The sequence below is a fragment of the Lonchura striata genome, chromosome 6 (genome assembly GCF_046129695.1).
Source record: "Lonchura striata isolate bLonStr1 chromosome 6, bLonStr1.mat, whole genome shotgun sequence".
NCBI lineage: Eukaryota > Metazoa > Chordata > Aves > Passeriformes > Estrildidae > Lonchura > Lonchura striata.
The window spans coordinates 11,099,427-11,113,491 of record NC_134608.1 but is presented as its reverse complement, the minus strand read 5'-3'; the positions used below and the strand labels follow the sequence as shown (position 1 = coordinate 11,113,491).

Here is a 14,065-nt window from a genome sequence, read left to right as displayed (position 1 = left end):
ATAATGAATTTTATTTGTTGCAAAGAAGTCTTCAATTCTATGTCAAGTTGCAGGGATCCAAACATTAATTTTACTGTTTCTTGTCAAGAGTGCAGTATGTGCATTCATGTTGAATGATTCACTTCGGTGTTACGCTTACCATAAAACAGCTGAAAAACTCGGTGTTTTCAGAAGTACTTGAACCCTTTCAGTATAGTGTTTGCATTTCATTACTTGTAATACAAGTTCTGCAAATACTGGTTCTTTTGGAAAGTATTTCTTTGCTTGAATTTCAGAGTTCTTGAGTTATAGATTGAATCATGTAGGGACAAGGTAAAAAGCAGCTTTTCCATCTCTCCATCAGCTCCATGACTCTCATTAGCACTAAAAAATCCAAGTCTGATTTGCAACTTTTCTCACCTTTCCTTTATATTTGCCAAATGTTATAATTAGTTGCTCTGTAAGAGATTGAAGAAGTGTTCCTTTTTTCATGTTCTCTTAGGTTGCAGAGCGAGCATTATACTACTGGAATAATGAATATATTATGAGTTTAATTAGTGATAATGCAGCAAAGATTTTGCCCATCATGTTTCCATCCTTGTACCGGAATTCAAAGACGCATTGGAATAAGTAAGAAACACTTGTACAAATTTCTGCTTCTTCACTTATCTGTAGTTGTAGGTTTAAGAGTTTGCATCTGTGAGTTGTTAGTTTAACAGTGTGTTGAGCTGTTTATTCTATGACATTGAAGTTGCTGGGTAAAGAGACTATTGTAAATTTTTAGGAAGTATTAAGAACTGTGGAAGATAGCTTTTCCTTTTTTAATTAAAAAAGAAAGAGTGTTTTAGTGCATCTAATCCATGACATTCTTCTATAAATATGGAGCAAATTTGGCATTCATCGGTAGTTCAGATATTTCTAAAGACTAACTTTGATTTCTGATCACTAACCTATTTGCTGATTTGCATTTCTTCGACATTCTAGTGAACTATCTTGTAGGTCAGATCATATTTCCCTTTCTTTTTATTTTCTTTTTCGTTTTTCATTGTTTGCCCTTTTTTTGTTTATTTATTTGTTTATTGCTTTTTTCTTCTTTCTCCATTGATTATTTTCACTTTTCCCCCCACAATAACGTAGTGCTTACGCATGAAAACAGTTCTGGTCAGCTCCCTTCTGCAGCTGTTCCATTGTAAATTGCTTCTTTCTTTGAGCTATTGTGCAACTGCTGGGATGGTGACAGTATCCCAGTCTGGCTCTAACTGTGAATTGAGGACTGCTGATGGGCTGGCCAAGAATGAGTAATCAGTCTGCAATTAAACACTGGGAAAGAAATGGAAAATAAAGTGATGTTAAAGTGGTTGCTTACTGTCGCTGGGTGCAAGCAGTAACAAATAATGTACTCATTAATAAAATTCCAATTCAGTGATGCAGTTCTACATAGTAAATGTGGCTTGCTGTTGGTTATTTTTTCTGACTTTCAAGGTCATGCATTCATTTTATTCTGAGTAAAAGTCATGCTACCAGTACAGCTGCACTCTTACTTGTAACTCCATATACAATAGAAAGTAATCATTTAATTGATTGCTTTTTGAGCAGCAGTATATTATAGCCTGGAGCTGTAAATTCATCTGTAAAAGTGCCTCATAAAGCAGATTGATTTTGTGTAATTTTTGTGATGTTTTCAACTTTACTTTTCTAACACATTTCTTAAGAGTTCTGCCATGATTGTGTTGAACTGAGTGCTGTTGCTGTGTGGCAGTTTTCAAAAGGAATGGGGTCTTTTTTGCACTCCTTTTAATTACTAACTCTTTTTTTCTTCAATTTATCAGTTGCCAGTAAGTTACTTACATCAAGATCTTTAATGTCATACTGCATTTTCTCTACTAACCCTTAAGGGATTAGTGTCAGGTACTAGATTTCACAACTAGGCCTGTATTGATACATGTGGTATTAAGAATGAAGTTCAAATTTCAGAAGTGTAAGTTATGAGTAGTACTGCAGAGTAGGAAAACTGCATTCAAAGTTGGTAATTTTAGTACTTGTGTTAGGCCTCTTGTGGGTAAATTGAAACTTCCACGAATTTATTTTATTTCCACTTATTCTGAAATAATGTAATTTTCCAGTTATGTAGGCTATTGGCTACTGTTGACCAGAAAAAGTAGATTTCAAAGTTTAAAGTACTCTGAGTTTCAACCAGAAGTTTTACTTATAGGACAATACATGGCTTGATATACAATGCTCTGAAACTCTTCATGGAGATGAACCAAAAACTGTTCGATGACTGCACACAGCAATTTAAAGCAGAAAAACTGAAGTAAGTTTTCATGTCAGTGTGTCTGTCTGTTCTTGAGTAATTTGTTCAGAGTGCTTTAGCTCTGAAAAACCACTGTGTCATTAGTGGGAAGTTGCCCATTTGATTCCAGTAGTCTTGAAGCTGACTTGCTGAAACTTCTTGTTGTATGTGAATTGTAAATCTTAACAATAAGGCATCTCATGTAGGCTTAGGCTTAGACTTAATACTTCTGGGGTCACCATCTTCTTAAAAAATTGAGTTTTGAGAGGGACACTGCTCATGGTGGAGCCCAGCATAGAGGATCTGTTGAACAGTTTAGTTCACATCCTGTGTTTAATTTTGCATGCTTTATTTACCCGGTGTTACTTCCTTTCATGTTGTCACTCAGTTTGTCCCAAAATACTTTCCCAGTATTTTTCAGCATTGCATTGTGTGTTAGCATATCTTCATATTATTATAGAAGTTACCTGAAATCAAGTTGTTACTGTACTGTAGTGCAGGTGTCTAGTACAGATTTTATTTGATGGAAGAATCTTGCTAAAATGAGATAGAGAAGTCAGGAGTATTAATGGTTTGGGTCTCATTTTAGGGTCTGGAAGCAGTTACTGGAAATCTGCCCACTAACAGGATATAAAATACGTGGATTTGAATTTTATTTTAAATTTCAAAGTAATCAGGGATTCTTTCAAATAGTGGTTCAAATTAGACACCTATTTTAAACTGATATACTGGAAGTAGTACAGATTCTCAATGTAGATTGATTTGTCCAAGTTTCGAAGTTCCTTACTAGAATTCAAGAAGAAATGATCTTGTACTGTATCAAATTCTTAAGGTTTGTGTGTTTATAGATGACAAATAATGAGCATTGACTCTTCAAAATAAAGACTAATTCTCTTTTGCCTGATTGCAAGTTAAGTGGAACCCCTTTTAAATGAGAAATCAAATTTTTTCTCCTCTGATTTTTATAACGTTTTTGGGTGATGTTCCGAGCGTGAACTAAAGCAGAGTGCTGAGCGATGAGCTAGCAACACAAAACCAAAATAAATCTCCCGCCACATCAGAATTGAAAAGGGGGATGGTTAAAGGGTTCCTGCCTCCCATCTTGAATTAAGTTGATTGAGAGCTGGAGGCAAATTGTGTATGTGCTTGGATGTAACTGCTCTTGCTTTTTTTTCTTGACATTTGGATCATCTGCTCTGTGCACTGAGAACACTTTTAGCACTTTGCTCAAAATTCTTTTAAATCCTATCAGCCTTCAAAGACAGGTGATCATTCTAGTCTCTGCAAGATGTTCATTTGTAAGAAAAAAGAAAACAAACCTAGATTTTACATTTTCAAATTGCATTAGTCATAAAAAACCCAAACTTTTTCTATTTTATTAAAATAAAAAAAAGGGCATTTATGTCATCCCTCTGGGCTTGCTATTCCCTAGAATGAGTGTGGTTTTGTTGGGTACTTCTCTGTTAGAGTTCAATTCAAAATGTCTCTGGTGCCTTTTCCTTTAACCTATTACCTGAAGCCATCGCGCTGACAAGTAAAAATCTCTGCCCTTTTCATGGTTAGTTATAAATTTCTTATTTACCAATATAGCATTCTAATATTAGAAATAAAACAATAATGTGCTTTCAGACTAGATCAAAATTTATTTCTGTTTTAATTTTTACTTGTAACAATCTACGTGTGCTAAAGATAAACTGGTATCAGCCAGTTTGTTGCTTTTATGAGAAAATCTTGAGGTTTTTCCCTTTTAATGTCGATTTGAGATCATGGGGTATTGATATGATGCAAATTATCCTGTCAGCAGTGGTGTTTTGGACAGTAGACTCAAACGGGTATAGCTAAATAATTTATTTTGTTGAATTCTTTTACTTCTATATGATTTTTTTTTTCCAGAGAGAAGCTAAAATTGAAGGAAAGGGAAGAAGCATGGGTTAAAATAGAAAATCTAGCCAAATCAAATCCCCAGGTATTTAGAAAAGATTAACATCATCATGTTTAAATACTCTAATTTTGTTAAATATCAGTGGGGAAAACAGGTCTGATTGATTATGGAAATAAAGGAATTTCACCAATTGTATTATGAAAGATACACAATAAAAGTACTTTTCAAATTTGTAACCTTTCTCTTGTGCAAGTAATTTTTTTTTTTTTAAAAAAAAAAGGTTTCTGAAAAGTATGATATGAAGTACTTTTTCCTTTCCTTATAATAGGACTTATACCGTATTGCAGTTTGAAAAGTTATTGTGCAAAATTATGGAAAAATACAGAGGGGCCATCATTGGCTTCTCTTGAAAAGCTGTTTTGCAAACAATATATTACAAAAAGAGATCTTTCTGCTAACTGCGAATTTTGACTTTTTGTCAAATGGATTAATATTGTGTGTTCTTGTCTGGTGCATTTGTTCTCATACTTGCACTGGGCTGGTCTGCTGGTGACCCTGCTCCTCAGGTCTTTCCTGCAGGAACCATCCTGTCCAGCATTAATGATGTACTCAAATGATGATAATGAAACAAAGGTCTTTAGACTATGCATTGGATTTTGAAATTATGGGAGAAGGAAATGGTTTGGCGTGCCCCCCCACCCCCTCCACCACCTTCATTTGCTTGGAGTTTGCTGCCCGTTTTCTTTTAGCTCAATCATATGGTTTTCTGCTATGAACAAAAAACCTCCAAACATTTAAATTACTTCACAGCCAGAATTCTATTACACTGTAGCAAGGAAACTTAATGTCCAGTGTATTTTCAACACCATCTAGCTGAGTTTAAAGTAGTGTAAACAGAAGTGGGACACTTTCTCATCTCAGTGCTATTTTGAAACAGAAAGTATGAGGTAATCTCTTCTTCTAAGAAGAGGAAATTTGTAAATGTTTTTTTTCTCTTGCATTATTTGCCAGGGAACAATTACTAAACTGCTTAAGTAAAATATATTAAAATTAATAAAATGTCAGTTGGCAACAGATCAATTAAATTAATTTAAAAGGATTATTCATATGAATGCAATAATTGACTTTGAGTGACCAAACATTTTTCTAATGCCTTAAGTCATAGAAAAACCTTGCTTGAAGAGTAATTGATATACATGGTCATTTGCTATCACAAATTATGAGTATTACCTGTTTAGCTAAATAAGTGGATTGAGCTGTAGAAAAATTCAGAGTTCTACAGGATCAATTTCCTTTTCTTTCTAAGGAGCATTTTGTAAATAGATTTTCTGATACTGGTTTACACCACCTGTATACAGTATGTTCTGCATAGTTTGCTTGAAGAAAGCTAATATATGGAAGAAATTAAAAATACAAATTACTGAATGCTCCACTGAATTGACATAAAGATATAAATGCTTTTAGTGTTCTAGATAATGGATTTTTAGGAGTTTCTTTTTTCCTGGAATGTCTATTAACTTTTTAGTTTGTCTAGTAACTGATGATTCTTGTTGTTCAGAGCTGTTCCTGATTCTGTGTGACACAAAAGTAAAATTTAAGATTTAAAATCATTATTTTATTTGCTAAATCCTTGTTGTTAGGGATTTTTAAAAAACAATTCTCATTTGCATTAAGTTACTAGTACATTCAGATACCAAAAAACTTATGAGGAAAAACTGATGAAAAAGTCTGTGCATGTAAATAAGTTCTGAATTTAAAACTATATACACCTATCTGGATTAAAATAAGGTCTGACATGTTGAGATTACTGGACAACAAAGATTTTGGGGTTTTTTAATTCCTAAAATACCTTTATAATTGTTTTTCTTTCCAAAGACAGAAAAGTTTAATATTTTGCTTTGAAATTATATTAAATGTATATTAGGTATATTTGGTCTTTTAACAGTGTATTTTTTCTTCCAACACAAAATTGTATCAGCAAGTAAAATGATTTTGTTTGGATTACTATATTGTTCACAGAGCACTTGACAATGTGTTAATAAAGATTCAGATTGCCAAGGAAGACATGAAATACTGACAAAATCTGAGTATTTTAAAATTGAGTCTCAGATAAGAAACCATCTTTTTTTTTTTAATGCTGACTGCATTTTTCAGCAGGATATTTCTGCCAAGTGTGAAAGTACTGGAGTTCAATTCTAAAATCTATTACTTAGTCTCTGGAAGCATATAATATTGAAGTTAATCTCAAATAACTAGTCATATTCAAATGCTCATATACACTCCTAGTATTTAGTTATTATGACTAAGAATGATTATTTTAACATTTTGCATTTTATTAGTACCCAACATACAGTGACACGAGTTTGCTGAACAGTCCTGTTGCAATGGAAACAGACGGGCCTTTAATTGAAGATTTGCAGACGCTGAAAAAGACAGTGAAAGAAGAGGCTTGTCAGGTAAAGCCTTGTGAAGATAGCAAAGTGCTCCAATTTATTAATTAATTTCTGTAGGTGACTGTTACTCATAAACTTGGCTTGTATTTTTAGCCCTATAACCATTTGTTCTATAGTAATACGCTTCACCGGGGCTGCTACTTTCGAATGATGGTCTAGCAGCCAGAAATAGTGTTATGTTTCTAATGCCTGTGCATCTGGTACATAGTCTCTTTTAAGGTTTCTCCTTCTCAGACACTGTTTTTATTTTCACTTAGGAATAGCTTTTTGCATCATTATGAGAGCAATGATTATGCTTCAAGGATAGGGAGAGCTATAGCTAAAATCTATGTCCTGTTCTAGTCTCTTCTCAATATAATGGTTTTGATTTTTTATAAAAAAAGCTTGTCAGTACTAGAATCTGATTATATTTTATATATTTTTGCTTGTTATTCAGAGCCTTCATAGTGGTTGAAGCTCTTGTGTTTAAAAAAAATATGTAAATTGTGTGTCTTGCCCACTCATGGGTCTTCTTTCTCAGTCTACCATCTGTCAGGTTCCATTACCCACTGCAGGGCGAGGACTCTCAAGGTCATTTCCATCCTTCGTCGTTAGTTAATGCTCAATATAAATCTGTCTAAATCCAGCAAAGTCTAAGACTGGAGAATTGGACCCAGAAAAAAACAGTCTGTTAATTTGAACCAGTATATCCAGTAAGACATTTAGTAAAAATAAGCATGTGGTCAACCTAAACTCCTAAATTACTGGTAAATTATCTACTCCTAAATTACTTCTTAAAATTTTAGTGTCATTATCCTGCAATATTATAGTTTACTTATTATTTGTTACATAATATTTTGGGTGGAGGTTGGAATTAAATAAATGCTGAAATACCTCTAAGGCACATTCAGGGATTGCTGTTATTTAAACACATATGTTATGGATCCCTGTGCATTACATACAAATCTTGGTGGCTGAATTACATCCCTCTCCAGGGCAATGAACAAGAGTTGTATTCCCCTGAATAGGAATAATGGATAGAGCTAGTCAATGAGGAGCACTGGGCTACATAAACTTTCTGAACCTCTGCCTTTTTTCATGCCTTGGGTAGCTTAGCCAGGTCCACATGAGGGAGAAGGGGGCCTTCTTTCAATTGCTTCAGACCTAAAACCAGTTCTAGTGGAGAAGGGTGCATACAAAATTATTTAGAAAAATGAGTACTGCCTAATTTTAGAGTTGCGTTTATCATAGTGGTGTCCATTTTTGACTGTGCTGTTTCCTAACACTTAAGTATTTTCTCAGGGTTTATTATGAGACTATGGTTCACTTTCTGTCCTGGCCAGAGAGCATTAAAATATCTACTTCGTAAGTCTAAGTGCTCCAGCATCAGTTCTAGAAGAAAAGCAGCCAGAGTAGAATTCTGTGCTAGCAGTTGGGACAAGAAGTAAAGAACAAAATTCTCATTCCAAGCTGCTGGGAGAGTTTGAGGATTTGGGCCAGTATTATACAATGTAAAATGCAGAAACAGTAATGTGAGCCCAGACTAAAACCAAGGACCCTCATCTAGGTCTTACCTTCTTTTCTACAAAGAATTCAACTTCATGAGCTATAAAGTTTGGGCTATATGCAGCTTCATTGGTAGCATTCCAGCTGGAAAATTAGTGTGTCATAACCCTATGAATGAGCTTGATTTGCCACCACCCACGACTGAAAGGAAGGTGAGAACTTTAAAAAAATAAACTAATGGAAAATAAACTGCTAACAAAATTCTGAAACATGGGTTGGAACTGCTCAAGTGTTCCTCAGTCTCTCCAAGTGCATGCTTTCGTCCCTTTCCTTGCTCACAAAGTGTGCAAGAAGTGAGATGACTAAATGAGTATAAGCCAGGTTTTCAAAGAGAAAGATCCTGTCTTAGCAGAGTTAGTAGAATGTTTTAAATCAGGAATTCTTATTAAACAAAGCCTGCAGGAGGATGGATAAGTTTGGATCACCAGGCAGGAAAAGATTTGGTTAAGGATTAGAGTATTGCAGAAGTCAGGCTAGGTAGCATCATTCCTGCATCAGTCTTTGAGAGGACACTGGACAGACAATTATATATCCCTTGCTAAGTACCATCAGCAGTTGATGTTAAAACAAGAGCTACTACAGTTATCAATTAAAAAGAAAAAGGCAATCAAAGGGGCAGTTTTGTTTCTTAAATTAAACTTCAGAAATGAGAAACTACGTAAATATCTATATAGTTTCATTGTAAGTAAGCTTTATGCCAGAGGCTGGCAATACAGCAGAATGTCTCTCCTGAAGAGGTGATTGACTGAGGAAAGTAGATAAGGAATTTTTTTTTCTGTGTGAGAGTTATGTGAGCATTTTTAATGGATGCTCTGCCACAATAAAACTGGACCACTGTGACTTACTAACTTTGAACATGCCAATAAATAAATGGCTAAGTAAAAGCCAGGCAGTTTTTTTATAAGGAGTTGTTTATAGAAAAAAAAATAAACAAGCAAGTTAGGGTAGGCGAGACACATACAGGAAATACATAAAGACACCACTCTAAAGTTAAAGGTACTTTGTTAGGTATATTGTCAGGTTTTGAGAGAGCATTGGTAAAATGGTAGTGACGTTATGATTGTTAATAGCTTAGAATTTCCTAGTTGTTTCTAGTTTTCCTCTTGAAACTGCATAGATGGTAGGGTAAAGAGGAGAAAGGATAAACTTTTTTCCAGATGCTTTTTTATTTCTCTTCCTGTAAGTCAGCATACTGATGTGCAAGAAGTACTTTTAAGTAATGTTTAGTAATTAGTGTGTTTGACTAACTTTGTTCTATTTTTATTTCAGGCACAAAAAGATCAGAAAAAAGATCGTCCTCTTGTGCGACGCAAGTCAGAACTGCCTCAGGATATCTATACCATGAAAGCCTTGGAATCACATTGCAGAGCTGATGAATTAATATCACATGATGGGCATTAAACTATTACAGTGAAATATTATTTTGGAGGAAAAGTTGTTTGGTTTTTTTCTGGACTCAGTTCTACAGTAGAACTTAATTTTTTGTGCCATACCAATCAGTTACACACAAAGTCAAAGCTTTCTTCAACCCATTTCTGTAGGCAATAACTTAATAGAGTATGCAGCTCAAGATTAATAGTTCAAACAATGGTAAATTACCCAGTTCCATTTGCAGAATATTGGGTTGACTATAATCAAGTGGACACAATGTCCTGGAGGTGTTGTCATAGTACCAACTAGCTGATAATATTTAGCTTTTATAGTCATATTTGAGAAAAGCGTTCCATAAAATCTTTCCATCTAAATAAGTGAATGACCAATAGTTGGTACTAATGATAAACGTGTTTTCAGAAGTAAAATTCTTTCAACTATAAGTATTAAACTTTTTCTAGGATTTCTCAGCTTTACAGTTGTTTCAACATTATTGCTGTCTTGTTATATACCAGCAGTTTTGAAAATACAATTATTCTTTCGTATTATAAAACATGGCTTACAAACTGGTAACATTCATGACAATCCTCAGTCATCATTCCTTTATAAGAATTCTGTAAATTCATTTCTCTTTTACTTAGGGTAAAGATATATATATCTATATATACCACATCCTAATGCTTTATGTATATTTAAAGCCATATCTTCCAGTCTTTAGTGTATAATATGGCACCAGTATTCCAGATAAGAACTGGTAGAATTTTTCCTAAAATGAAAATTTGTTTACTATGACTGGGAATAGATTGAATATAAAATTTCATTTTAAGTTTTTTTCAAGTCAATGAAATAACTATTTCACTGTTTTCTCCCTTATCTGAGCATTTAATACTCAGCATTTTTCTTGGGCTCTAGGAGTTCAGTATTCTGTGGCAGATATTATGTGTGATTTCAGTTGCATCAGTTTTTATCTGAAAGATGAACACAACATTGTAGGCTTATTGAAACTAAAAAAAAAAAAAAAAAAAAAAGAGGGAAAAAAAAAAAAGAACAGACTCTTGAATTCCATTCTGCTTCTTTTTAAATGAGTCTAAGAGCTGAGGAGATAGTGACCATAATTTTACAGTGAAAATATTTTTGTTGTTGTTGTAAAGAGCACATGTGCTGCAAATACACCTCACAAGTGAACTGAAAATGCATCTGAGTTGCTGATGATCTTCAAATGCTGCTATATATTCCACAAGATTACTTGCATGTAATGAGCTTTTTGTTGTAGATGGAAAAGCACGGGAGGAAAATCTCTTTAAAAATATAGTGCTTTGTCTTCAATATTTGATTTCTCTCAGGGTGGCCAGTATTTTGACTTACTTATCCTGCTTACAAGCTGTTTGAAATGTGTTCTGCTATTCTAAATGGGTGATTAGTTTCTTTTGTCTCTGGCAGTAACATGATATAACTTAATGTTTAATGTCTTGATGCATAATGAGATAAAAAACGTGGCTTCTTTAAAAATAGTTTTGTTTTACTTTTTAAGGAAGTATAACATCTCCTGCATCCACAAAAAAAGTATTGCTCCAAGCAGACATTCATAGTAACCTTGTGCAGATGTAGTGCCTGCTGTTCGTTGGTTGCATTTAACAATGCATTTAACATTCAATTTCCAAAATTTGTTACATTGTCTATTGGAAGAAAATTGTGAGTGGTAAATATTGGCTTACAACACCTAAATTTAAAGACCAACCCAACCTTTAAGTGGAATGTCCACTGTGTCTGAAAACATTTCCTGTAAAACTTGAAAAAGAAAATGCTTTACCATTAGGATAAACTATATGAAAACAGTTTAAAGATGCCTTCTACTTTTGAGGGAAAAAGGGTGCTTTTTTAATTGTGTAAAGCAACGCCTATGTATTTTGATATACCATTGTTTGAACTTCCATCTTTAGCTGGTAGATTATCAGTTACCTTTGATTTTGGGTGTTCAGTATGTCTGTGCAAGCGATTGCTGAAAGGAATTATTCTTATGTTATCCAAGGGTGGGGGAACCCAACTGTATATCAGTGTTTGATTGATTGTGTGATACTCAACATATAAGAACATCTTTCACTGTCTAGATTTTATTTTTATTCTTTATTGAAGATAAACACTCACCAAAAAAAGGGAAGTATTGTGGTAATTTAGATGCTTCAAGTTCTTTATAAAGGCATATTTGAAATTTTGGGTCACCGAACATTTGCTTAGGCAATATTCCAAAATCTTACCATCACTAATGGTTTAGCATGTTTGTTATCAATATTTATATATTTCGTATAATCTTGTACTAAACAATTCTAAAACTAATACATCCAAAATAAAAAGAAAAATTAAAGTAGAATTTTGGTGACTGTTGTTCTTCATAAAGTTCTGTCTGATACCTTCCCCCATTTTCCAAAATTACACCTGTACATCAGGAATGTCGAAAGTAATATTACAAGTGTCTTTTTAGTGTGGCTTTAGTATGGCTTCATTTTAATATTGTACATACATTGTACCTTGTTTTATGGTAATAAGTAATAAAAATGTAGACTTCATATTTTGTACAGAATCGTCCTATGTACAGAATAAAAAGTTCCTAGAAACAGCAAAAATAGGTAAGTGGCACAATTATTTTTCATTAGACAATATCTGTAACATTATACGTTAGTGGAATGTTAAGTTCAAATGTACCTACATATTTTTTAACATTTTGTAATTCAATTTTTTGTTTTGGCATTGTTTCTGAAGAACTTCATACACCTACCATTTAATATGCTTTTATCTAATTTTAAAACTTTAAAAAAAAAAAGGTGTATTATATGGACAAATAAAGAACATGTGAATTTTACTTGTTCATCATGAAACTAAGTTTAACACAAGGTGTTTGGGGATGTGTTCAGATTATCACTGCTAGCAGAATCATCTCTAGAAATCAACTTCATAAATTTCACAAAACCAAAACAAAATTATGACCAAAACAAAGGCCATTAAGTAGAATAAAAAAACAGGGATGATTGAAAAAGCAGACTTCACTTGTAGAACAGCAATCAGTAATAAAATTTGGTAGTATTCCAATCTACAAATACAAAAAAATGCATCTTTTATACCATAGTATTTTTCCCTGTAACATTTCTGTATTGACAGGCTTCAAGCAAACTAGCCTTAAAATCTGGGAGTATACTGTGGTACTTGATACATAATCAGATGGCAAGAATATAGGGAAAAACAAAAGTCAGCAGTATGAGTTGTCTTCCCTCTGGAATCCATAAAAATCTTAAAAAGAACTAAGGAAATTACTCACATAAAGCTCACATTCAGTAACTGGGGGAGTTGGGGGGTTGAGCCTAGGATCAAGAGCTCACTATTGGCTTGAGTTACAAATGTAAGACTTGAGTTACAAGTCAGGTCAAAAAGTTTTCTGCATGAGCTCAGTAGTAAACTCATCAAATCATGAATTAAAAGCAAGATATTGAAACTACTGAGGATCCAGTTATTCACTTTTGGAAGTCAGGGTTGAATACATTTCAAAATACGATGTTTTAAAATACTGAGAGCGATGACATTTTTTCCATATAAATACCTCAGTGAGTTGCCAGCGTTTTCAGGGAAATGACCTTTAATCCTTTTCCTCTAAGGGAATTAGTCTCAGGGGCTTTGACCAGCAGCCTTTTTTGGCATTGATTTTCATGGTTTAACTTTGTAGAATTGGAAAGGAAGGTGTTAGTGTAGCACATATTGCTTGTGTTCGGAGATATGTTCATTTGCTTTATGCACCTCACAAATGTACTTACAGGAGATAGCTGTGATTTCAGGTTATCCATTTTGTGGATCATTTTATGGGCCACCCACCTAAAAGTGGAGCACTTCTGCCCCTTGGATCTTGTCCTTACTGTGTGCAGTGATTGTGGAGACTGTGTATAGCTAATTAAGAAATGCCATTCTAATTACAATATCACCGTCTCCCTGGATTATAGTTTCTTTTCAGTGAGACTTGGCTTGAGCTATCTTTACTTTATGAAATAAAACTTGGATGTAGTTAAACATTTTGTATGAACAAATTCCCAAAGGAAAGTTTACTGTGGAGCTGAAAGAAGGCAGTGCATTATTCCTCCCTCAGCTCATGGAAGAGCAGCACAGCTGCAGCTGGAGCCAGGCACGCGGGGACTGCATTCATTCCAGCCCCGGGGAGCTCTGCACACACGCAGGAAGGTTTGGAAGCACTGACCCTGTGGTGAGGAGGGGAGAGGGCAGTCACATAATCGCCTTGAGCTGTTTTAGGCCTTTTTGTGATCCAAAAAGCCACCCTGGGAGAGTTCATGCTAGCATGAAGACCTTGCCATAGTAATTTTTCTAGTACAGTCACTAGAAGTAAAGATGCAAGAGGATTAGAGATAACTTACAAAAAGTATTTTCTTTCTACATACATTGTATTGCATTTGCTAGGAGTAAATCTTGTATCTTGACAAGTCCTATTTTCATTATGATTCTCTGAAATACATGTCTTTAGTTAAATTATATGGGAGATCTGTCATA

General features: G+C 34.1%; 1 protein-coding gene across 4 annotated transcripts in view; it reads left to right on the top strand.

Annotated features, from left to right (window-relative positions):
• The window catches only part of PPP2R5C (protein phosphatase 2 regulatory subunit B'gamma), a 75,649-nt gene extending 63,562 nt beyond the window's left edge, over positions 1-12,087 (top strand). For 3 of the 4 annotated variants that reach the window (XM_021549671.3, XM_077783961.1, XM_021549672.3), the window contains 5 exons: positions 482-609; positions 2,192-2,293; positions 4,166-4,238; positions 6,494-6,610; positions 9,422-12,087. In XM_021549671.3, coding sequence (XP_021405346.1) covers positions 482-609; positions 2,192-2,293; positions 4,166-4,238; positions 6,494-6,610; positions 9,422-9,553 — 552 coding nt within the window. In that variant the 3' untranslated portion in view covers positions 9,554-12,087. Of the gene's footprint in view, positions 1-481; positions 610-2,191; positions 2,294-4,165; positions 4,391-6,493; positions 6,611-9,421 lie in introns of those variants that run through there. The other variant, XM_021549673.3, reaches the window with a different exon arrangement.
• The last annotated feature ends 1,978 nt before the right edge of the window (positions 12,088-14,065 follow it).